The 25,243-nt window shown below is 39.3% G+C and overlaps 1 protein-coding gene across 6 annotated transcripts in view; it reads right to left on the bottom strand.

The window, feature by feature from the left end:
* Positions 1-880: 880 nt before the first annotated feature.
* MED14 (mediator complex subunit 14) overlaps positions 881-25,243 on the bottom strand; it is a 38,697-nt gene continuing 14,334 nt past the window's right edge. For 3 of the 6 annotated variants that reach the window (XM_075174033.1, XM_075174059.1, XM_075174073.1), the window contains 22 exons: positions 22,988-23,099; positions 22,220-22,345; positions 21,245-21,323; positions 18,911-19,070; positions 18,339-18,533; positions 17,610-17,744; positions 17,105-17,181; positions 15,026-15,186; positions 14,601-14,747; positions 14,418-14,509; positions 13,130-13,282; positions 12,640-12,909; positions 11,166-11,321; positions 10,494-10,605; positions 9,719-9,850; positions 8,446-8,628; positions 7,542-7,777; positions 6,678-6,857; positions 6,378-6,485; positions 5,825-5,950; positions 5,019-5,208; positions 881-1,489 (listed from right to left, as the gene is read on the bottom strand). In XM_075174033.1, the coding sequence (XP_075030134.1) occupies positions 1,416-1,489; positions 5,019-5,208; positions 5,825-5,950; positions 6,378-6,485; positions 6,678-6,857; positions 7,542-7,777; positions 8,446-8,628; positions 9,719-9,850; positions 10,494-10,605; positions 11,166-11,321; positions 12,640-12,909; positions 13,130-13,282; positions 14,418-14,509; positions 14,601-14,747; positions 15,026-15,186; positions 17,105-17,181; positions 17,610-17,744; positions 18,339-18,533; positions 18,911-19,070; positions 21,245-21,323; positions 22,220-22,345; positions 22,988-23,099 (3,204 nt within the window). In that variant the 3' untranslated portion in view covers positions 881-1,415. The remainder of the gene's footprint in view (positions 1,490-5,018; positions 5,209-5,824; positions 5,951-6,377; positions 6,486-6,677; positions 6,858-7,541; positions 7,778-8,445; positions 8,629-9,718; positions 9,851-10,493; positions 10,606-11,165; positions 11,322-12,639; positions 12,910-13,129; positions 13,283-14,417; positions 14,510-14,600; positions 14,748-15,025; positions 15,187-17,104; positions 17,182-17,609; positions 17,745-18,338; positions 18,534-18,910; positions 19,071-21,244; positions 21,324-22,219; positions 22,346-22,987; positions 23,100-25,243) is intronic. The other 3 variants (XM_075174042.1, XM_075174051.1, XM_075174066.1) reach the window with 3 other exon arrangements.

Raw genomic sequence — 25,243 nt, 5'->3', positions numbered from 1 at the left:
CATTCATTCACAGGGAAAGAAGCGTTGCGACAGTTGTAGGGGAAATGGGCAGCCTCAAAGCCAGCAAGGCAAGCTAGAATACATCCACCAAAAGATTTTTGAAATTCGTTTAAAACATCCTTCAGCTGAGCAGGGAGCTGACGGAGCTCTGCAAAGGGAGTGAGGCAGAGTAGCAGAAAGCTATTCTTGCAGGAAGTCAGGAAACCAACTTGAACTCAATAGAACTTTGAGAGTACTGATCCATGAGGACAAATGGTTAAATGACAGAGTAACTCCTAAGGATGGAAATTTTATTCAATTACAAGAGCCTTCAGTCATCACTGACAAAGTTATCTACATACATCCAATTCAAAAAGTTAAACGTGAGGTTGTTTCTTTTTTGGATCAGCTGTTTTGGATCAGCTTCTCCAATTTCATGGTATACAGTTCAAGCTTCTATCTTACCTGCCTTTACAATAAGACAAATAATACTCTGTTATTATAGAGGTATCTACAACTACAAACTCCATGACAGATGAAAAAAAGGTGCTTTCTTCCACTAAACTTTGCTTTTGGGACAGAACAGATGTAGTTCCTTATGACTGTAAGAAATGAAGCATTATTTTAAGTAATTACTGGTTATTTATACAACCAGGAAAATGAACAAACTCTGTTTTCCTACGACTTGGAACAAATCAAACCCACAGAATAAATAAGGGTTTTTTTTGTTTCTTTGGGCGGTTTTTTGGGTGGTTTTTTTTTTTTTTTAAAGTGAGCAGCAGGTGTGTGTGTGTGGGGAAACAAGATCCCATACAGAGATAGCCAAGTAAGTGTGAATACAAGAGATCTGGCCAGTGGTTATAGTGGAGAGGAGTAAAGTTTAAGATTATACAACATCCAGTTTAAGATTTTTTAATCCAGTTTATTAAATATTGCTTTTTGGGGACATGTTTACAACAAGCCCAAATAAATTGTTTAAGGATTCAAAGCAGTCATATTAAAATACAGCTTCAATATAAAGTTTGTCACAGTTTTACAGTATTCAAAAATGACAGACCTGCCTTAAAAAAAGACTATTACACCAAAACATAAGAAAAACAGAAAAACAAACAAGTTTGGCATTTTCATAATCTTTATAGTATAAAACAGAATATTAAATCTATTACCAGCAAGCTGATACTTCAATCTATTACCTAGTCTGAAGTGTCTCCCATTAAAACACACTATACAACAGCACTATACAAAAGTCACGGTGATACTCATTTGATGAAAGTGCATCCCTGAAAGTTTGCCAGTTTATTATAGTTAGCTCTTAGGAGGAAAAAAAAAAAAAAAAAAAGGTAAAATTAAAACGTCCTCTTTTAACCGAAGGCTTTACTATATATATTTTTTTTTTTTGCGGTTTTGTCTCACTTTCAGCCTTCTTTTAAAAGTGTCTAGGGACGCCCACCAGGGGGCAGCGTAAGATTAACCATCAAATCACGAACGGCTGCAAATATTGTGCATTCACCTGGAACAGGGAAAAGAGACAGGTTAGCATCACGCCACAGACAGGCCTTCGCCCTAACAAGCTCGCGAGGCAGCGCGCTACGCCGGCTCCGACCACGCCGGCACGGCCACTGCCCCGAATGGGCGGGCGTTGACCACACGTGGTGACCGGCCACTCGCAAATCCCAGCGACCTCCAAGGACGTCGGGATTTGCAACGATTTTAGCGGAAGTAGCTCCGGCTTTCCCAGCAGGACCGCTCTTCTGGGTCATGAAATTGCAAGCAGCTCTTAACTTTTAATCGCCTTTGAAAGTCAGATTGAATCTACACTAGAACTTATCGTACACGGCACTGCAATCCCAATTTTTCTGTATGTTATGACTTAAAAGTACTACATCTTACAGAGAAAAAAAAACTTTTCCAAGTTCTATTTGTATTGATTAAGAGCAGAAACTAAACATTTCAAAAGACTCAAGTCTGAAACAGCTGGAAGATGTTTTCTGTCCCAAGCCAAGTTTTGGAAACATTTCTAATTCCAAGACTGGGCAAAAGTCAGAAATCTCTTTCTTTCAACCAAATTGCTCTGGCTCTGCCCTTGACGTCTAAACTGCAAAATAAAATACAGAGCAAATGGACTTTTGTTTGAAACTGCTGAGATCTAATACAGAGAGGAAAAACCAGCCACAGCTGTCTCAAGTTTTGAACACCAGCATTTTTTGACAAACACACACACACATTCTGAAATAGCTTAGAAAAGTTAAAACCAATAGAATCAAAAGGGTTTAATTAGAACAACAAAAGGTGAAGTATTAGGCAGCTGTGACTTTCATCTACTGTTTCCTGGTAAGAGAATACAATTAATAGCCACTGTCATACCCCGGTCACTGTGGGCTGAATTTTTCCTGCATATTTCAAGGAACGTCAATTAGAAGACATTGAATTTTGTTGCTGAAGGAGCAACAGTGTGAGCAAAGAGATAAGAGCAGAGCCTGCTGGGATGCATTAATCCTAACTGCCAAACTAGGGATTCCCAAGATTATTCTGGGCAAGTCATTATCATATCAAAGCTATAAATCTGGGCTAAATACCATCCACTGCATCACTGAAAATCAGACACTGAAAAATGCTTGGTCGTGAAGTGCTTTAAGAAATATCACGAGTCCCTTGAGCTCCTCTCTAAGGGTCACCTCCAGCATCTGTAGGGACTTTCATTTCCTTATCAGATTGATGTCCACTACATAATGCAGGTTGTAGACTTACAGCTCAAGTTTAACCCTACTATTCCAGGGCACTGATTCCATCTCAGTTCATACAATTATTTCCCCCAAATAAAATATTTTTTCCCATGGAGGCATACGTAAAGTGATCTCAGAAAGACAGCGTACTCACAATAAGTCAACATTTTACTGTTAAACACAGCAGAATGTGTTTGCCCACAGATCTGAAAAGAAAACTCTTCCAAAAGAACTTACTTTTCAGGCACTACCATTTTATTAAGAAGAAAATTAAGCTGAGTACAAAATACTTTCTCACAAAGAGAGAAAGGTAAAAAAGATACAGCCAAAATGAGGCAACACTGATTACGGGTTACAATGAAAGTGCCAGTAATATCATACGTGCATGACGGGAAGCCCTGGTCCTTTCTGACTGAAACAGTGAAAAATTCACTTAACCAAGCAAATTGCAATTAGTGCAGCAGAAGAGCTAACACAAGTAGGAAAATCCTGGTACAGCACAATAGCATCAGAAGAGAAAGGATATGCATCTGGGATCTCCCATGTACTGCTGTTGTAGAAGTCGTCTCCCAACTATCTACTTTCATCTGTTGGCTCTCCTATCACCTTTCAATGGCAAAGAAAAGAAGGTATCTTGTTCCCTTTTATCAGATATAATAATGTAACTTTTGACAGTAAGAACACAGGAAATTGCATCTCAAGCGTCCTCAGGGAAGGTTCTGCTTTGGCTGAGGGGTAGTGGTGGAAATAAATAAATAAATAAATAGATCCATACAGACTCATTCTTTCTTTCAGAAGTCAAAGGAAAGACTACTAGAAATGTCCTCTGCTCAGCTAGCTACATTCTTCTTTGCCTGGATAAGATCCTGCTTGGGGCCACAAGCTCTTTTTATACGCATTTTTTTCCCGTCTGCTCCCTGTACCGCATTCCCAAACTACTTCAAAACTTGTGTGACAAACAAAAATTGTCTATCCTGATCTATCTAATGATCATCAGAAGACATCTCACCTGGGATACGCAGGAGCTGCTTTGACAATTACTCCCTACGCTGCGGTATTTTGTGGAGGGTTTACCTTAAAACACAACTTAGTGCAATGACAAACAGCAAAACAAGTATCTACTCTTCCCCACACTGGGGGAACTCAGTGGGGAAGCACCTTCCAAAAGAAACGTCTGAAGTTTAGTTAATGTATCTTGAAATAAAAGTGCTATACAAACAACAGTTCTGTACCACATACAGAACTCTTACAGGTAACCCCACACGCCCTCAAGGCTATTCTCTTTCCTATTTACCTACACTATTACTGTATGTTAAACAGAAAATGCATGTTAATTTAAATCTCATCACAATTTTCAGAAATGTATGCACATCCACACCAATTTAAGATAAACATTGCTCATGTTCTAGCAATTGAAATAAACCATCAAGCATAGTTAAAATTACCGCATAACAACGAGATGAATAATTATACAGAATAGAAGTAGAATTCAACCGCTGGATTCACAACTTCAATCTATTCACTGGGTTATTGGAAAAAGGCTTTGTTCTTCAGCATGTAACTACAGCAGAACTGAAAGTTATTGTTCTTATGAGCCATCTGTGTACTAGGACCCCAAACCACTGCTTACAGACAACATGCTGCCCAAAGAACCTGCTACTGTTGTTCAATGTTTCGGATATTAAAAAAAAATAAAAAGCACGACAAACAAGAGGGAAAGCAAAGCACAACGTTGCTCACAGTGCACTACCTACGGGCCAATGAACATTCAGAACAACCTATTTAGCTCAAACACTTCACAGCACGTTTGGTGGACAGAACTGTATGCACCCCTGTTAGTGTACACACTGACAAAGGAGCATACAATCACTCAAATTACTTTTTAATCATTCACAGCACGTGGACAAGTTCTGATAACTATTTTAACATCCCTTTATATTCTACTGTTAATCTCAATAACTTCATAATTAACCATGAAAACTGACACTTGACCATAGCATATTTCTTGTGACTCATTCTGGGCCCATTTGTTAAAAAGTATGACTCCTACTGTGCAGCAAGAGTTGGGCCAACAAGAGGTGCATTCTATCACTTGGGCAGAACAGCAAAATCCAGCCTGAATCATCAGTGTAACCTTCTGCTGTGTTGCCAGTACTTGCTATCATGTATTGCCTGTCACGTCAGGAGTTTGTAATCACTAAAGAAGTATGATAGAAACCAAGAAGAATTCAGACTTAAGAGAGGTTTAGTTTTACACTGGAGATTTGTCACAGATGTCTGGGTGAAGAGAATATATCTACTGGACATGTACAGTACCTGATCGTGGTGAATTCAGTTCAGCAAACCTCTTTAGAATATTGCTAACCATCAGTGGAGCAGCAACAGAAGAGTTCTGCTGCCTGGGAATGTCAGCCTGTTGCGTTGTACCCGAAGCCATATCATAAATAATTGGGACAATAATACTAACAGCTTCCTGTGGGACTGTTGTTTTCTGTGTTAGCTGGAGCTGCGGGAAAAAAACACAAAAAGTGTGTTAAATTGAATGACCGTGTACTTCAGTGCAACTTCCGATACAGTTAAACACGCTAGGCCTACAGACAGCATGCACTTCCGTCCCCTCAGTTTTCAGACATCAATTCTGTAACAGAGAAGTTATCAATCAGGTGCAGACTATTTTCTTCTCAAAAGCACCCTATAGTGAGCATTGCCTCAGAGACTAATACAGATTTGTTCTAAACATCTCATTCCTGCCATCCTTTCCCAGCACCACTAATATGTATATCACTTAATCCAGGTGGTTAGTGCCTCAAAGAAGAGCAAAACATGCAGAAGTTGAGCATTCGAAGATACGTGCAGCCCAGAGGGAACTGAACTTTGTATGTCGTAAATATCTCTCCAAGAACACAAAACATGAAGAGTTGCTGTGCTTTTATAGGAGGGAGAATAGGAATACTAACTGAACCCATTACAAAAGAGATGCACGCAAATCTAGGCTTCCAAACAGCAGAACATTTTTAGCTATTACAGTTGTCAGACATAGCATGCTTATGTTTTGCTACTAACCTGTGATGATTTCAAAGACATGTAGCCCACAAAATTTTAAAACAGATAGCTCTACTTACAAAAAACAACATTTTGGATTTCAGCACAACAGCAGGTGTTCCTGGAGGCGCAATTGGCGGTGCACTGGGAGGAATTGTTAAACAAAACTGCACATTCCATTTCAGCTGACTTGCCTGATCAGGGAACTGTTTAGAAAGAGCAGCACAGAGAAAGAACAGCAAAAGGTCTCACGTCAGTGACATACATGGCTATAAACTAGGGAAGCCTCTCTAGCTACACTTGCAGATGCTGCCAGGTTTAGCATAAGTCAGAATAACTCTGAAAAAATTGAGCGTAGGGTGAACAAGAATACAATCAGAAATTTTCCAGCCAGCCTATGCATGTGCCTATTGTGCGGTAATGTGCCTGCAGTTTCTCAAAATCATCAGTTTAAAGGAGAAATTTTGGGAGTTTCCAGGAGAGCTAGTAGTAAAATGAAAACTTCTTTATTAACACTAAATGACATATATATAAATTTAGAGTAATTTATGTCTTTATAGATAAAGATACAGCATCTTTTTTTTAAAATATAATAACCAAAATTGGGTGAACTAAATAGAATGGTTAACTTACCAGCTCAAGTTTCATGATGTGTACGCAGTCCCTGAGGATATGCGTTGGAGCCCCTAGTAATTTTGTGAAGGCTATTAGGGTGTTCGCTTTAAAAGGTGGTCCTGCAACCTAAAGAAAGACACTATTTAGTACTGCCTATTTAGATAATAGCTATATCATTTAATACGGTAACCAGCATGCACAGCTGTTAATTTTGCAGCCCTTACACATGCCAATGAAATTCAGCAGTACCACTCAAAACACCACCAGAGATTAAAAGCAATGCACAAAAATTTAAACATTAATGATTTGAGTACATACCCGTGTTTCAAAGAACTTCTCCAAAACTTGTAACTCCTCCGATTTCCACTGTCCTGTATTTTCAGGTGTTACTTTCAGTTGCAAGGTCTGGTTGGTTTTGGGATTGAGAGCAACCCTGCACTTCAGTGCCTCCGTCTTAAACATAATTACACCTGGTTCATTGGAGTTTATTAACTGTAGCTGCATAAAAAGAAGTATCACATTCAATCAGTCATTCGTTAAATAGCATGAACACACACACACGCATTCACTCCCAAGACTGTAGTGATCGATCTGCCCTCTTTCCAGAAAGAAACACATGATATATGTATACAGGTAAAATTGCCTTGAGAATGAAGCTTATGCAAGATTTGGCTTCCTTCTCTGTCACTGAATCAATGCCAAAGAAGTGAAGAGGTGCACATTGTCTGTCCCAAACCCTAAAGCAACATTCATGACGGAGTATTCAGTTACTGTTAACTAGTAACTAATTTCTTGGGCACTCCTGCCAAGTAGCGGCATCCACAGTAACCCTGTGGCTGTTCTAGTCAACTCCCAATGGGCATGCTAAACTCACAGAAGCCATGGCGTTTGAAAAGCTGGTCATAGTCCTGCTATCGTATGCGTTATCAAACTTCATCTGACCAAACAGGCTTTCCACTTCTAATTTGTGTGGAAAAGAAGCAGAACTAAATGTTTTTTCTAAATTTTGACACTTCAGATGGCAAGATTCAGAAGTACAGCACAAGTCCAACACTAAATACTCACTATATTTGAATTATTTCAGTTTGTGCCTGATTTGAAAGGCATGGAGTACGGAAGCATGAAAAAGAACAGTTGTGAAGTCATACTTGCAGGTCAATGTTAAAACAACCTAAACCATACCGTTTCCTGTTGTATGATCCTCTGAAGATGCCTTCTCATAATAACTGATCCAAGAAATCGCTCAAGAGGGGAGCAAAGATAGCTGCCAGCTAGTCCCGGCATAAGTCCAGGTGTAGGAGAGGGCAATAGCAGAATATTCAAGGCACTGTGGGTGAGGATTGTAGGTATGGATGCAGCCCAAGAGCGCTGAGGTAGTTTACGAGGTGGAGGCATGCTAGTCGGCATTGCTTGGGAACCTATTGATACGGAAAAAGTACTTGCAGTAAGGAGGGATTTAAGCTGAAACATAAGATATGTGTTCACTTTATTCGTTGTCACTATGCAAGCAAAGAGTTCTCTGGGCCAAAGCTTAATCCTTCTTATTTAAGAATTTGGCTGCCTAGTGATAACCAACAGATAGACAAAATCAAAGAATTGGAGTTTTGACCCTCCACCCGTGCAAGGAGTCTCAGTAACATTAAAATCGTACTCCCTTTTCCTCTTTCTGCAGCGTGCCAGTAGAAAGGCTTGTACAACAAACTCGTTGAGATGTAAAGATGGCTAAATCAGTCATGCAAGAGCAGCATTACAGCTCTATAATGTGAAAAGTTAGTATTTGGGTAGGCAAATACGCCTATCATTGCTTTCATTCTGAAGAATTTTTTCTCAGTCACAGAGCTCAATAGTTTAAGACTAATTTCTGCAGTGCAACAAGAGGTATCAATCCTGCTGAAGTTTATGCTGTATGATTTAACTCATTTTCCAGTTTGTTACAGAAGAACAAGGACAGAATAAAGGCTTCATTTCCTTAGCTATTTTACTGCACAAGGACTGTTAGGCTGACACACAAAACTGCCAAAAAGAACAGAACTAGAAATGTTAGACATGAGTGTTTCACAGTCATAACACTGATAAAGAAACCTACTTGTTCCAGCTCGTGGGGAATGAGAGGCATCTGGGACAGGTGAATGAAGGGAAGGGTTGGCTGGTGACATTCCAGGCATTCGTGCTGCTGGTGATGGACCAGAGACCTGGGGAGATCCTGGCCAGTTCCCTGCACGCTGACTGGGTGACATCATGGTGTATGGTGAGCTTGGGTCTATGGTACCTACGGATGTTACAAGACTGTTGTCATTTTTTTTAAGAAGTACAAGGTTTTCTAATATAGAAACCTAAAAAAAGGCTTACCAAAATCTGTAAAGCATGAAAGTGCCTGCAAGCTTTTAGACTACATTTTATAACCGTATAAAAAAAACATAATGAGGGGGGTTTTTTAAAAAAAAAAAAAAAAAATCAAGATACAGATTCAAGGGTTTTCTGGTTGTATTTTTTAAAAAGTAAAATAAAACTGAGTATTAAGGCAAATCGTCATGTTCAACACGTAACAGGGTCTAAACTAAAAAGAGCTCTTTGCCTATAGACCTCAACTTCTACTGCGCCTTAACAAATGAGAGCCTCAGCTAGACTGTTCCTTATCTTTCAGTATCTTGCAGTTACCTCTGCAAAAGTATCTTTGGTTTTGTACTCTGCTATAAAGACTGATCAGAACAAGCTTCTTAAACAGTCTGTTGTATATCTATCTCACTTTGTTCATCTTGACAGTTAAATTGGTGTGCTAAAATTACAATCTGAACTGTTCATTTATTGTGATCTATGGAGTGGTTTCCAGTGCACTGTGATTACAACAAACTGTTGTTTTGGCAGCTTTCCCAAAAAAACTTCATAAAGGAAACAACCAAAAGGCATGTTGCTTGCATATATGTATGTCAAACCAGCAAGACTCTGACAATGTTTTCAAATTGCAAGTATTTGAATTTCTAACCTGTTCCACTTTTTTTTCCAGGAAACGCAAGCAGTGAAAATACATTAACTAATCTAACAAGAGACAATGCTCATTAAAAGCTGCAGCCATTGTTCTGCTACAAGACCACATGGAATTTCTCCACATTAGTAAGCAGGTAAGAGTGACTGATAGTCAATTTTTAAAACGTTAGGAACACCTCAACGTGCCATGCAGCTTCTTTTCTACTGTTAAAAGTTACACCACATGTTTGAAAACAGCTACTTAAGCCAATTACAAAACACAGATTTTTCTGAATTAACTTAAGTCTGCTCTGGAAGACTTAATTTCAAGAAGCAAATGTGCTCTCCCTGTCAATATATATATATATACACACGCCTGCCAGTAAAGAACTCACCATGTGGGCTGGCAAAGTTAGCTGTTTGTCCCATTGTGATTCCAAGAGAGGAAGGTGAAGGAGTTGGACCAAAGGATGCTGGTGACGGTGCTCTTAAAGCTCCGCTAGGTGAGCTTGCAGCATGCAAATTTCCTAATCAAAGACAATCACGTCACTCAACATACACATTTCCCATTTTCTGTTATAATTTTTTCTATCAACTGCTACAGCTACCTCCTTTTTAGGAAGACAGCAAACAAGATTCATGAGAATTTGTTTTTGCACTGAAAGGCTGTATTTTGTACATGCATGAGCATTATATTTTCCAGATTGATTCACCATATAAACGAAATTTTCCAAGATATTTGGCTTGAAGAATGGCATTTCCCCCCTGCCCAGCCCTTCCCCAAATTTAAATATTTTCAGCTGTTGCGCTACAACAGCCAGGAGCAGAAAGCAGAGCTTTGGTGATGAAAAGCTTTTCTGAAAAAGCAGGTATTTAAAATTAACAGGTTTTGATCTGAGCAAGTTGTAAGCCATAAGAATGAAACAGTCCCAAATATTACGTAGCTAAAGATGACAGTTTCACAGAATGGTTTTTTTAGCTTCAAAATGTACTTTCCAAAACATGCATGGCAGGACTTTGCTTTGCTATTTTTCCACAATATAAGGTGCATTCTCTTGGCTAACTTGGAGCTAAACACAGCTCAAATAATAGAAAAAGCATGCACACACAAAAAGAGCTGCATATGTATTTCCAGCACATAATTACCACACAAACTCTCAGTCATCTTACCTGGTGACTGTGTGTGCATCATCGATGGAGATGGCGTCACTGTGTTGTGATAGGAGGTCGGTGGTGAAGTAAGAGGATATGCTCCCGATGCTCCTGCCTGTTTTGCAAATGGCTGAAATTGTCAACACAGGACAACGAAAATCTTTGATCATTCTGTACTAAAACTAAAGTTAAGTGCTAAAGGAGAATACTAATAAGAGTTTAGTCCCCACCTATGAAATGTGACAGGTCCACATAGTTATTTGATTCTTTTCATCACCTTGTTCAGGGCACACTATTTTTTTTCAGGGACTTTTTGCAGTTTTTCCTCAAGACATAATACCTCTGCACCTCATTCCTTTTTATCTGCCACCCTATAACAGAGAAGCCTCCTGACCCTCCTTCCCATCTTTTATCTTAAACAGTCGCTTTCCCTCCCTCAGTCCTTCACTTCTAAGGCAGCAAGTCTCATGTGACCTTCCAAAGCTGCTGTTCATATGCTATGGGCTGTTTACACTGGAATGAGAAACGGCAAAATAAATTAATACATTTTGCCCCAAGGGGAATTCCACAGCAGAGCAGTTTTATAGTCTCCTTTTCCATTTTTTACTGCTAATCCTTTTAGAACCTAAGTTCTTGAAAACCTACAGTTGTGGAAGACAATAAACATTTCTTATTTTGCCTGGAGGGTACCTGTTGTTGTGGTTGCTGTGGTGGCTGCTGGGGTTGAAGCTGTGATATCAAAGAATCCATCATGTCTCCTCCAATAGGAGAAGGTGGGTTATCGTCTTCATTTACAGATCGTCTTCGTGCATCCTGATTGCTGTCAACAAACATGTTCAGGAACGTCTATGGAAAAATCAGTTTTGTTAGCAGTTTCCCCATTTAAATTTTATTACATAAATGAGTACAGTATTTGCTGAGCTTTAATGCTATCTTTTATCAGCTACAGCACATAAGAAACAGACAGGTCTCTAGAACTAACTACTAGTGAGCATTCATTATATACAGTATGAATAGTTTGCAAAATATATCAATTCATAAACAGAGCTTCTCAGTGGGTATTTAAGCTTAATTTCCTTTTTCTTTTAAAAAAGGGATCTTGCATCGCCATCCAACAAGAAACCTTGCTCATTAACATGAAATATCGCTAGTTAATTGAAATACCAACATTTTTCTTTTTTGCTTAAAAATAAGGAAAAGTGTACACCCGGAAATAGCTGTTCCAGAACAACTCATCAGCATCCAGAACCTACTGGGCTGTTGTACCACACCTACAACTGTCCTGTTTGGGCAAGAACACCCAGGTCACCTCCTCCATAGCATTCTCTTGTACCCAGAGGAATTTGCCAACCCTCTTGAATTACTTCCTCCTCTACTTCCCCAATTTCATTCTCTTATACTTTTCCACTGGTATCTACAATCCCCTTCCTCTTCCCATTAGCCTTCCACGAAGAATTCGTGAAAGAGGTAGATGTTTAGGATCAGCTAGATGCAGTACCAGAGAAATCAGTGTTCTGTTGCAACCGTCAGAAGAAAAAATCTGCAAACTCTCCTGTTTCACAATGGGTGCCACTTTCCAATATTTCAGTATAACTGGCACTGGTACAAGCTGCCCTCAGCTAAGCTATTCTGTCAGAGTGTGCACAGATTCATTTTTCAGAAAGAGCAAACCAGCACTGTATTCAGAAGCAAAGCCACAAGCTCCTGCCACACAACGATGGAAACCATTTTAAAAGAGAAGTTTCTGTCTAGAATCATCTGACATGGAGCGTTTCCTCATCTGCAACATATGAGCACTGCCCTGCCACACAACATAGTTTGTGAGGAGCACTTGTTGTTAATCCCGGAGAATACATCTAGCTGGGCCACAAAGCTTCAGCAAGTTTTAACAACAGGTTGCTTGAAGTAGCCTCTACCTTAAATTATTGCATAGATAAGAAAAAAAAAAAACCCTGACACTTGATGCTAGTTTTCTTAAAGGAAAAGTTTTAATTCAAACTAATTAACAAATATACTTATAAATCAGAAAACTCCTTCTGTGCTCAGAATTTTGGAAGGATTGCAGCTCTTCACAAAAAAAGTTTCACAAAACTCTCCACATCAGATCCATACTTCCAGTTAGAAGCTCACTTTACAACATGCCAGAAAACACAGAAACAATCACCTTTAATCCAGGCGCAGGGTAAAAACCTTCAACTATTTTGCTGTTGTCAAAGAGACTGTACGCCCCATCACGTATTGCTACAACACCACGACTCCGGCAATAGATGTCAATGCAGTACATATTCCTAAAAGCCAGCCTGATATGCGTGGGTGACTGTGGCAGAATTGAGAAACACTGATAGGCAGTGTTGGTGCGTTGAGTCAGACCCAGCATGGGCACAGTTGGAAGTTTGTTGATGGCATTTAATGGAGCCTGAGTATCAAACAAAACCTGAGAGAGAGCAGATATTGAGAGATCAGGTAGCTTATCTTTAAGTAAAAGTCAGGGAAAATGGGGCATAGGGGGGATACAATCTTCCCCAAGCCACCTTCTGCCAATGAGATCCATAAACAATCATAACACACACATGTAATTTTGAAGAGAACAGTTTAATCAGAATTCAGCTTTAATTATCTTGCACTGTTCTTGAGGGAAGTTTTTAAAACATTACCTGTAACAACTGCACCACATTTGGTGTTTTATTAAACATCTCCTGGAGCTGGTGCAGAATTGTGTTGTGACAATTACTGCAACCTGAGTTCGGGCCAACAGTTCCCAGTGAAATGTGGAACTTCTGCAGTATGGAGTTCCACTGAATGCTGATCTGCAATGTCAAGAACATAAAATGGTCTTGGAAACTAGAACAACTAGGAGGTTATAACAAGAAGGCTGGTCTGCTGTCATTTTTCATCAAACCTCAACAGATTCCTAACTCACCTTCCTCAAAAGTTGTTGAGGTTCTGAAAAAAAGTGCTGTTAGCTTTAACATCCATTTAGCTAGCTGGATTGTTGGCAACCACAAAACCAGGGAATTACTTTAGCAAGTCAATCAGAAAGAACAAAAGCCTTTTCTGCCAAAGGTGAGATAGAGAAAATTAAACTTGAGAGATTCACGCTGCAGAGAACTGATTAATGAGTTGCTGGAGGTGGATTGGTTTTCTCAGTCATATCACACAAAACCGAGAACTCGACACGCTAATATGTAAGGAAGTGACATGCAAAATCCACTTGCTACTTATTAACTGTCCCAATAAAATGCACAAATACACTTAGAAATTCGTCTTAGAATATGAACACCAAAACCTTCCAGAAAGCAAATTTCAACCTCATCAGCCACTTTGCACTGGTTGCATGCAAAAATACATTCTTAGTCTGTAATAAATGTGCACTTACTTCCTCCTCTACCTTGCATTTAATGCAAGGGTGTGAGCAAGTACACAGTTATCAAAGTAATTAATAAGCTGTAAATTCAAATACTAAAGAGCGAGCTAGAGTTCGTAACAGGGGAACAGCACTGCTACAAAATAATTAAAGACCACCTCATCTGAAAGCGCAATACTACATTTAAAACTTTGTTAGAGTCCTTTCTTCTAAGGCAGCATTAAGCACGCAGCTTACATATATCCATATACCCCCGTATACAGCAGTGACCAGTAGCAACACTTACCATAAGTTTGTCAGACAAAGGCTGCCACGCCAGCTTTTATCAATCAGGACCACACAACTGTCCTTCCCACAATTTGAAGCATCTTACACAGATTCTCAAAAATTCTGAACATCTAGTAACCTAGCAAATTAGCAATCTGGCACCCTCTATTTCTGTCTTTTCTACATTCATCAATATTAATTCCACAATAATGCAATACAAGGAACTATTTTGTAGCACAATTCTGAGAACTCTAGGCCTACTCCATTCTGTTTTCAAACATACATTTTAAGTGCACTTAGGAGTTACTTACTGAGCTCCCCTTGGTAGTTCCATAACAAAGGATAAGTTTTCGGTAATTGTAGATACGAACTTCTGAGAAAATGTTTAAATGGTTGGGTATGTCTTTGAAGAGAGGAGGAAAAAGAGTTAGAGTGAGAAAACCATTGTAATCTGTAAACACAACATTTTAATGAAAAGGAGATGATTTCTGCACCTGGTAAGGATCGTGCAAACTCCAGGACACATTCATACAGCCGAGCAATACTGTTCCAGTCATTAAGGAACATCTCCACAACTTTGCGACCTCCAACTGGTTCAGATAACTGGTTTTCATACGTCAGGTAAACATGACGGGTTGGTCCTGCAGTGTTACGAGATGGTAAATACTGATTAAACTAGTGGTTCCTAAACTGTGGTTTACAGACTGAGAGTGAACTGTGGCAAGTGCCCAGGAAGCATATTTAAATAATAAAAGTGCATCAACTCAGCAGTCAAAATTTTGATTCAGGTGCACTGTGGTTTATTAGAAATCTTGAGAGCAGACAGTTGTCCAGTAACACCAAAACATTAGAACTACTGGAACAGACAATGTAAACCACAAAGAAACAAAATTTACCAGTCTTCCTAAATAAAACTTACCTTGCTCCCTGGATGAAGTGCTATTAAGTGGACAGTTTGCAAATACCAGCTCAGCCACCCACGTGCGATTATTTCTACCTTGTAATCGGAAAGTGCAATCAAGAAGAGATCGGTCCAGAGCCTTCTGCGTTTCCTCGTTTACACCTTTACAGGGAGGAATTCTATTCATGAAGAAAAAAGGATCTCAGTTACACACAGTACAGTTCCAAAACTAAAAATACTACCTTCTAACATTTCCTGAAGGAATTCCAAGTCCGGACATGAAAGAATGAACAAATCAACAACAAAGATAGCTGGACTGCACAGTGATATATCCTATTCCTCTTCAAGGACTGTAATAAGTGTGTTACAAAAGCACCCTGAGTTAAGACAAATTTTTATATGGATTCAACAGCTGCAAATTACAAACTGTTAAGGGATCTGCTGAATTGCCCTGATCTCCTGGTGAAAGTAAGAGCACACCAATATAAAGCTTTTATACAGAGAAACAAGGCAAAAAAGATGAAAATAAGTAAGTTCTGTGGCAACCGGAATTCGTAAATCAGTTCGCCTTCTAGAACAAGCTCACTCTAAATGCAATGAACAACCTGGCAGTTATCTTAGTACCCACTAATTTATTCATATCTCAATGTGAGAATTGAGCTCAGGGGACAGACTAAAAAAAGCTTAAGTAAAAACATGCCGAACTTTTTCAAATCCCTTGAGAGTCTATCCAGAAATTTCATGTACCATGCTTAACTTCAGCTCACAAGTTCTCAGTACTTCTCTGCTCAGATGCAAAGTTAAAAAGGTAGGTCCTGATGCATTTAAAGACTGATGCCTTTATATCACTGTATATTTCTGCAGCTTAAAAGAAGTTAAGAAGGTTTTACTTTGTTTTTTTTTAATGTTTTAAACTGATATAATCTGTTTTACTTCATAACACAGTCCAAAGTTTAACTGGTGAGCCTTGAAGCAGGCTCCAAGAAGTGTGAAAAACTGGATGGACTGCCAGGTAGAAAGCACTATGGTCAATAGTTGCAGGTCCAATTACTGGCTGGTTGTGGCTGGCATTCCTTGGGGTTAACACAGAGGCTAATACTATTTAACAATTTCAGTAACCTGTGTGATGCAAAGGGAGAGCAAGTTTGCAGATGACACCAACTGAAGGGAGCACTAAACATGCTGGAGGACAGGGCTGCCGTTCAGAGAGACCTCAGCTGGCTGGAGGAATGAGTTAACAGGAACCTCATGAAGTTCAACAAAAACAAATGCAAAGTCCTGCCACTTGGGCCCAATAACCTCAAGCAACAGCACAGGGTGGGGACTGACTGGATGGGTAACAGCTCTGCAGAAAAAGAACAGGGGGGTCTGGGAGACAGACCGAACAGGAGTCAGTAGCATGCCCTTGCAGCAATGACAGACCGCTGCATCCGGGGCTCTACTAGCCAGGCAGTCAAGGGACTACTCCCCTCTAGTCAGCGTTTGAGATCGCTGTGCCCAGGGAGGGCACAAAAACCCTTGGCGATTGGAAAATGCAGCTGATCAGCCCTGCTTTTAGCAGGAGGTTGGACCAGATAACCTCCACAGGTCCCTTCCACTCTTAAATTACTGTACGATTCTCAGATGTTTCCTCTACAAGTTTTTTACCACGCAATTGTCTTTTCTGGGATTCCTTGCATTTTCCTCTGCAGAATCACATACTGGTAACTGTCAAATAACGTATGGAGTATGTAGGCCTCTGATCTGATCTAAAATTGCAATTACATGTTCATGAATCATCACCATATCTTCCTTAGCAGTGACTGGATTTTAGGATTGAGGACTGTCAGATTGTTTTCAGAGCTCCCAGTTTAGGCTAATGAAGGAAACAAATTATAGTTGGCTCTGTCTCTATTCTTATTTTCCTCTTTCTCCAGCATTGCTTCACATGAGAGTGCAAGACACACAATAATTACGAAAAAAACCAACCACCAAAAAACCCAAACCCAAAAATGCCCCCCAACCCGATATTTTTAGTGTTACTCTCCAAACACTCCTTTTTTTCCTCTCAAGCTGATGTACAGTAATAAATTGAAACACAGGATCGTATCCTCTTACTTTAATAAACGTATTGCATGGCTGAAGCCATCTCCTTCTACTTGTACTCCTTGGTGAGGAATGTCCATATTAGATAACTAGAAACGAACAAGAAAAGTGTTATCCGAAGCAAAAAGTCAAGCAAAATAACTGTAACTTTTTCAAGGATTTTTTTATTCCCTAGGGGTGACATGTGTTTCACATCCTCAAGCATTGGAAAGCCAAAAAACCAGTCTCTGCAACAGCCTCTGGTATAAAGTGTCTCCCACCCCCTCCCACAAACATTTCTTTCATCCTCTCATTTTCCTTTTCCCTCAACTTTTCAAGCTTTTTGTAGTGCTTGGTATTAGAGAACCAGCTACAAGACTAGACCAACCCAGTGTAGAACATCAGTCACCCGGGCTCAGCTGGTGGGGGAACTCCAAAGTGAATACGTGACCATAAGTTTGCAGAATAGTCGCATCTAAACAAGAGAATCAGTAGCAGCAGAGGGGGAGAATGAAATAAAATATTTCTTAACACATACCTCCATACGAAGCCCTATAAATGGCATATTTGTATCACACATGGCTACAATATGAGCTAGCACTTTATTGAAGGCACACATTTCTCCCGACCGTTTTGGTTTCTTAGGTTCTATGGAACATGGATCACCAGATAACTAGAATTAAAATAAAGACAAATTGTACTTGCACATTTGGAGTAAACATTTTGAAAAGATGTCAGAGAATAATCTAATTCATCCAAGTTGTAAATGAATCACACCCTGTGCACAAACTCCTGAAAGGATCTGGTCCACTTCAGGACTGAAGCGATTCAGTTAAAGTAATTTTATAATCACCTCCTTCCTTAAAACAATATTTACGTATCACTAAGCCATGTCAGCCTGACCTCAAGAAGTAACTCTTACCAGCCCCTGCAAGTCTTTCAAAGACTACACCTACATAGCACAAAGCATATCACGCAGATACCCGTGCTCTGCTTATACAAGCTACTCTATCTACCTCAGCACAGTGCTCTGCCTTGGCTCTTTAGAACAGCTGAGAAGGCCTGGCATGAATTAAAAGACAACTGTTAAAAAATAGTTTCCCAACATCTCCCTAGGGAAGCAGTCCAGAGAATCAAGCCGCAATACAAGAAAGATGTCAGCCATACAAACTTTTGAAACAACACTACTAAAGCTGGTGTTGATGCTCAGAACATGGGTTTAGTTTTCATGCTCTATAACTAGCCCGATGGCTTTTGAAGCACATACCTTGCGCTTGACACCACTTTTCATTTGTTTCCCACTTTTTGTGTCTAGTACCAACTCTTCAATGTTTGGTTTGAACTGCTGTAGTAAAAGTGCAGTAGCAGGGCTGTCATCTCCTTCAGCATAGCTCACAGAGAGAAAATGGTACTTATACTCTAGTTCTGTGGGGTTGCCAGGAACATCAAACATCTCTACAACCTATATTGAAATAAAACAACAAATTCAGAAGACCCTCAAGCTAAGAATATGTCTACATCAGTTCCTAACCTCCCCCCTCAAAGAAAAGACATTAGTCTTTTTCAAGATATTAATACTGTGGCTAGGAAAGGGATCCAAGAAGAGAAGGAAAACTAAACTTTCAGGAAACATAGAGAATGGGAAGGTTGCTGAGTAACAAACCTTTAGGCCCCCTCCGCTCTATGCTTAACAAACCCACTGAATGAGAGAAGGGAGGGAGAGGGGAGAGTCGAGGATTACATCAATCACTTGGTTCCTAATGTTAGAGTTAACAGCACAAACTGTCTGGTATATCCATGCCTGGGAGCAAAAGATAGAAGCATTTTTCAGTTACTTACAATGTAGTACTGTGGAAGGCGAGTGAGTTTGATAAACAATTTGTGTTTGGAAAGGTTTCCCACTGGATGGCTAGCATAATTAGCTAGTTGAAGAGTTTCGCTGCTCACTGTAGGCAGATGTTTTATAGACTGTTTGCAACGTTGCTGTCCAAGCCAGAACCTTGTATAGAAATAAAGGTATTAGTACCCTGAGATTGTTTAAATTATTCCAGTATACTGCTGTTCAGAGCATTACTGTCAAAGTAGGAGTCAGTCATATTCTAAGTCAACATCTATCCTTGCTGCACAAGTTATACACAGAAAATCACACAGAAAATTTTGTGAGTTTATATTTTCTTATTACTATCTTTACATATTGTCTTCAGCCTGAGTAGCAGACAGATGATAATTTAAGAAGAAAAGCTCTGAAATTATTTGCTGAAGGAATACATAAATAAGTTTTTATACACCACAATATAAAATTACAATATAAAAAAGAAGGGACATATTAAAAAACATGCAGATTACAGTTATTTTACAATTTGGAATCTTCGATTATTTTTTGGTATAGAAAAGAAAGTCTTTGCTCCCATATGCTGGTAAGGAATACAGTAAAAGTCACCAAAGTTGGACTAACGTCACTCTGGATTATGTTATAAACAAACCCATTCACCTGAAAAAGTTTGGATGTGAAGAACCACATGCAAGACACCAAATTTATTCTAATGTTTGGAATTAAACTTGTTCTACTCCAATGGATTTTGGCTATAGTGGCAAGGCCAGAAAGCCTAGCTAGGCTTGTGTGCTGGTTTTGGCTGGGATAGAGTTAATTTTCTTCGTAGTAGCTAGTATGGGGCTGTGGTTTGGATTTGTGCTGAAAACAGTGTTGATAACACAGGGATGTTTTAGTTACTGCTGAGCAGGGCTTACACAGAGTCAAGGCCTTTTCTGCTCCTCACCCCACCCCACCAGCGAGCAGGCTGGGGGTGCACAAGAAGCTAGGAGGGGACACAGCCAGGACAGCTGACCAAAGGGATATTCCATAGCATATGATGTCATGCTCAGCACGTAAGGCTGGAGGAAGAAGGAGGAAGGGGGGGACGCTCGGAGTGATGGCGTTTGTCTTCCCAAGTAACTGTTATGTGTGATCGAGTCCTGCTTTCTTGGAGATGGCTGAACCCCTGCCTGCCGATGGGAAGCAGTGAATGAATTCCTTGGTTTGCTTTGCTTGCGTGCGCGGCTTTTGCTTTCCCTACTCAACTGCCTTTACCTCAACCCACGAGTTTTCTCACTTTTACCCTTCCGATTCTCTCCCCCATCTCACCGGAGAGGAGTGAGTGAGCGGCTGTGTGGGGCTTAGTTGCTGGCTGGGGTTAAGCCACAACAGCTTGAAAGGGGCTCAGAAATGCATGGCTTGGTTTTTCAGTCAAACTTCCACTGAAAACAGCAGTAGAAAGTGTGGGTGCTCAGCATCTCTCCTTCACGACACACCACGTTTATTCTCATAGATACACGTTAGATATAGCTGTCCTAAAAGACATTTCGCGGGACTGCCTAGCTTCCTCAAAAACTGCAGCACTACCCAAGCCATTATCTCGAGTACATTATTTATAACAAAGGGAGGTTGATTAGTTTCTCCAGGGTGCCAGTCCTTCATGCGTCATCATGCTTCTTTTAGAAGCAACATTTCTCAAATAGAGGTTTCACCCTGCAATTAGCTCAGAGTACTGGGAATTTCCAAAACGACAGAGCAGGTGGAATTTGGTTTTCATGCAGATACAAACTGTATTCGTATTATTCGCTACAACCTCTTGTGAGAGTCAGACGTATCTTGTGCCTAAATCTCAGGGCTTTATGGAAGGAAGATTAGAGGTTTAAACCAGCAAGGGCTGAAGCGTTAGAAGATAAACAGATATTATTTAAATCATCCTAGGCCACTTCCTGGTTTTCCCTGTGTTGTAAGAAGGGAGATAGTTCTAGAAACAAGCAGAGTTCAGCTGTAGAAACAGAGCGGAATAAAGGACATAGAAAATGAAAGTGAACACAAAATGAGATCCTCAGGAAGCAAGTGGTCTGCTTGAAGTGAAAAGACTTCATGCAGAGTGTATGCAAAGCAATGCATGGGGCTACATGTAAGGAGGCAGACTGAAGAAGGACTATGGAATCAACTCCAAGCTAAAGCAGAATTTCCTCCACTCATTTAAAGCAGATGGCAAATACTCAAAGTTGCTTAGAACAGGGAGAAAGTATATTCCCTACTGCAGTAAAACACAAAGTCATGCAAGTGTGAACATCCAAAATACAAATATGGTGATTCATTCTATGCAAACTAAGTGAATCATTCAAGTCTCTTACTTGAGCTGCTGGAGCCAAGGAATGATACGCTTCATATCATCATTAACAGACTTCTCTATGTCATCGAGTGTCAATTGATCTACAAGAACATTAGGTGAGTGAATGGTCTTAACATCTGCTCTTCAAACAAAATTTTGACCTTTTAATGAATGTGTCTCATCTAATTTAACAAACAATTAATCACAGAATCACAGAACAGCCCAGGTTGGAAGGGACCTCAAAAGATCATCTGGTCCAAGCTTTTGTGGGAAATGGAGCCTAGATGAGATTATCTAACACCCTGTCCAACTGCATCTTGAAAACCGCCAGTGATAGGGACTCCACCACATCCTTGGGGGGGTTGTTCCAGTGACTGATTGTTTTCACTGTAAAAAAAGTTTCTTTCTTATATTGAGACGAAACCTCTCCTGGTGCAACTTGTAATTGTTGCCCCTTGTCTTCTCCATGTGGCTCATTGTGAAGAGAGAGATTAAGATACACAACAAATGAATCATAATGTATAACGTGGTTGTAAAACCACAGCAGTATGTTATTAGGCAAATAAACTAAAAGAACTCACTACTTCTCTTAAGTAATATGAAACCTAAAGTTAAGACTTGAACAGTAACTCAAGACGTATAAGGTCACATAACACAATTCTCAATCAGGTCCATATGAAATGACTGCATCCATTAACAGCACAACCTAGGAATCATGAGTCATAAAGAACATGCATTGCAATGATGCTTAAAAATATTTAGTTTGTTGTCCTCTTAAAATATACTTAACTGAACTGTGACTCTTAAGCACAAAGATCCACTTCTCTGTTCCTCAAACTCAAATACCTAGATGATGACCCAAGTGCGGTGTTCATTTGCATTATTCTTACTTACTTACAGAATTTCGCAGATTTGACAGAATTGTTCACACAAAAATACCTCATAATGCAGGACTCTTGCAAGATATTAAATACAACCTGGTTTTGCATCTACTTACCAACACCATACAACATCAGTTGAAACATTCCAGAGTGGAGATCAACAAATACATGTAGGCACTCCGATCGTCCACACGGTTCCAAAATCGGAATTACAAGAGTTGGAAGAGCCGTCTCAATGAATGCTAAACAAAAATTGATGTTAATAATTTGACACAAGATTCAAGCTCATCATATTAAAACTTAGCCCATTATAATCACAAAACCCGTTTCTTTTTTATAGGAGCAATCTTCACTTGCACGTTATTATACTGTTAACATAAAGAGGGAACTGAATATAAGAATTTTTCTGTGAAAACAGTGCTAGTAACAAATCAGTGAGAAAAGACAGACCAAATTTGAAGGAGATTATTAATCCTTGAGTATCTTTTAACTCACTGCTTCACGTTTAGGAGCTCAATTTGAATCCCAACAGTTTCAACAACAGTTTAAGCAAAGTCTCATCCAAAGCTGGCTCAAGACAGTGAAGGATTTGCTTTCAATTCTGAACACATACAAGTTTTACAGTAGACCACTTTTAACCCTTCTACCCAGACTATAATGTTCTACCAGCTTCATCTATCATACTACATTTAGAGATATGAGTATTTTATAATTATCAATGCAGAATAATTTAAAGCTGTCTTGTTAATTCTGAACACAACTCCCTTTATTTCTTCATATTTTTAATTTAAATTAATAAAAACAAGAGACGCCAAGGAAAAAGGAAACCACTCCTAGAGCAAATGGAAATTAACTTGAAACAAACTTCAGTAGAAAACACATACAATTGTCATTAACATTGTAGCTCTTAAGAATGGCTTTCAGCTCCTGGAGTTTTTGATGAGATCTTGCATGGACACTGTCTATCAGGAGTTTTTCTATTGATAGGTGGTCAATCTGTAAAAAAGAAATGTACTTGAGCAAGTTCAAATTTGATGTGTAGACTATGCATTAGCACACTGGAACAAAGCTACATAACTTAATAAAACAATCACTTAAGAAAGAATTTGCTCTGAACTGTGGTGAACCAAATGAACTATTAACCTGAGTATTTGGATTGCTATAAAATACAACAAACGAACTTAAGATTCTGTCTGTGCAGCAGGCAGCGGAATGGTTTTTGAGAGAAGACTAGAAGAAAATTTAAAAGAAAAGAAGTTTCACAAACGATGCTGTTACCACCCCCTGTGCAGACCTACTTGTTCTGGATCAAGGATGGAGTATTTTCCAGCTTAGCTTGCGCCCGTTTATAACTAGCTTAAGCTAAGGAAAAAAAACCCAAAACCAAACCACAAAACCCCCCAAAACAACACTCTATTAAAATACAGTTGCCTCTACACAAACATGTATGTAGCTGTAGCATGAAATACAACACACTAGTTTTAGTCCTGTTAATGGGGTACCAATGCAGACAGTGAAGATGCAGTGGCAGACAGTGAATATGAGCAACTCCTCCCAAGCCAGGAGTGGCTAGAGGCTTGTTGCACTGCCAGTGCTGAAGCTTATGCCACCTCTTATATTAACTGTAGCTTACTTGTGCAACCTAAATTAAAGCATTTGCATTTATATCCATTCACATTACAGGCATATTATTTACATATTAAGCAAAGCTACAGATTACTGCAAAACCTTTTCCTAGTTAACCTCATATTGCTTTGAAAACTGTTCAAGGTGAATTAAACTCAAATTTTATTCTAGCATAAGAGATAAATGCAGAAGAGATTTATATCAGGACAGAATTATACAGAATTTCAGTACATGCCTTCGTATATACCAGAATGACCTTCCTCTAAAGACTAGCTTTCCAAGACAAGGCCTTAAAAATCAAGTGTTTATCCATCCACAAGAGCATTTCAACTCAGCAGCTGCTGAGTTAAATCTTCCTCACAAACAAGTGACTACAGGTTCTATAGCTACATCCAATTTTCAGTAGGTTAATATATAATAACCTTCTTAGACAAATATATTTGTTCGCGCCACTGTTTTATATAGTATCTTAAATAAACAGAAACATAGTGTGCTATCTACGTCATTACAGATGAGATCATTATTCAAACACTAGAACAGCAGTGTATATATCATAGCTTATAAATTTTTTAAGCTCAGAGCAAGTAATTATAAAGAGAGTCAGCATTAACTTTGATAAATCTCAAATTTACAGTCATCTCATATCTTAATCTACAGTCTATAGACCTGATTCAGTGAGCTTGGATTGCGTCAGTTCCAGTGGAACTTCAGCAGATGTTCTAGATAAAGCACATTTTCCTGGATTTAGGCATAAATACAGTATCTTCACTAAATTAACTGTATATTTAGTAGCCTAAATATGCTAATTTAGGCTATTAAATGAGTAAATGTAGTATATATTTACTATACTAATAGTAGAGTTTCTACTCCAGAAATAGAGTAGAAGGCTACTATGCTCCACTAAGTTTCCCACATTCCTCTGTTGCCCAAACATATGAAGTTCTTGATGTTCACCATATAGAGACTTGTCTGTCAGACTTGGTAAACAAGATAGGCCAAGAGGCTCAAATACAAAGCATGTACAGTAGGTGAAGACTATCATCTGTAGCAGAAGGTTCTGTAAGACAGGTGAAAAATCTGAGCTGGAGAGTTTTTCCCTGTGGAAAAACTGTACTGAAAGTCTGAAAACTACACCATTCACTGCAGTTTAACTCTCTTAAAAAACCCAAACACTGTAAGAAATAATGACAAACACACATCCTCATCTATCACAGCCAGACTTGCTGAGGAAATTACAGAAGACTTATTATAAAACCTAGAACGCAGTGTCTCTTAGATATCATTAACTAAGATCTAGAATTATGACCAGTGAAGCCTTATGCAAGCAGGAAGTTGACTGCGGTTACTATTTTGGAGCATTTCAACAACCCCATCTTTAACATACGGGAATTTGAAGAATACAAAGGCACATTCAAATAGGCCACATGACATAATCTGGTTAGTGATAACGTAAAATCAAGCTTCACCTAACACTTGTAACAAGCAAACCACATTAGCTCTTTTGCACAAGATTT

The sequence above is a fragment of the Calonectris borealis genome, chromosome 1 (genome assembly GCF_964195595.1).
Source record: "Calonectris borealis chromosome 1, bCalBor7.hap1.2, whole genome shotgun sequence".
NCBI classification, from domain to species: domain Eukaryota; kingdom Metazoa; phylum Chordata; class Aves; order Procellariiformes; family Procellariidae; genus Calonectris; species Calonectris borealis.
This window is presented reverse-complemented; position numbering and strand designations above follow the sequence as displayed.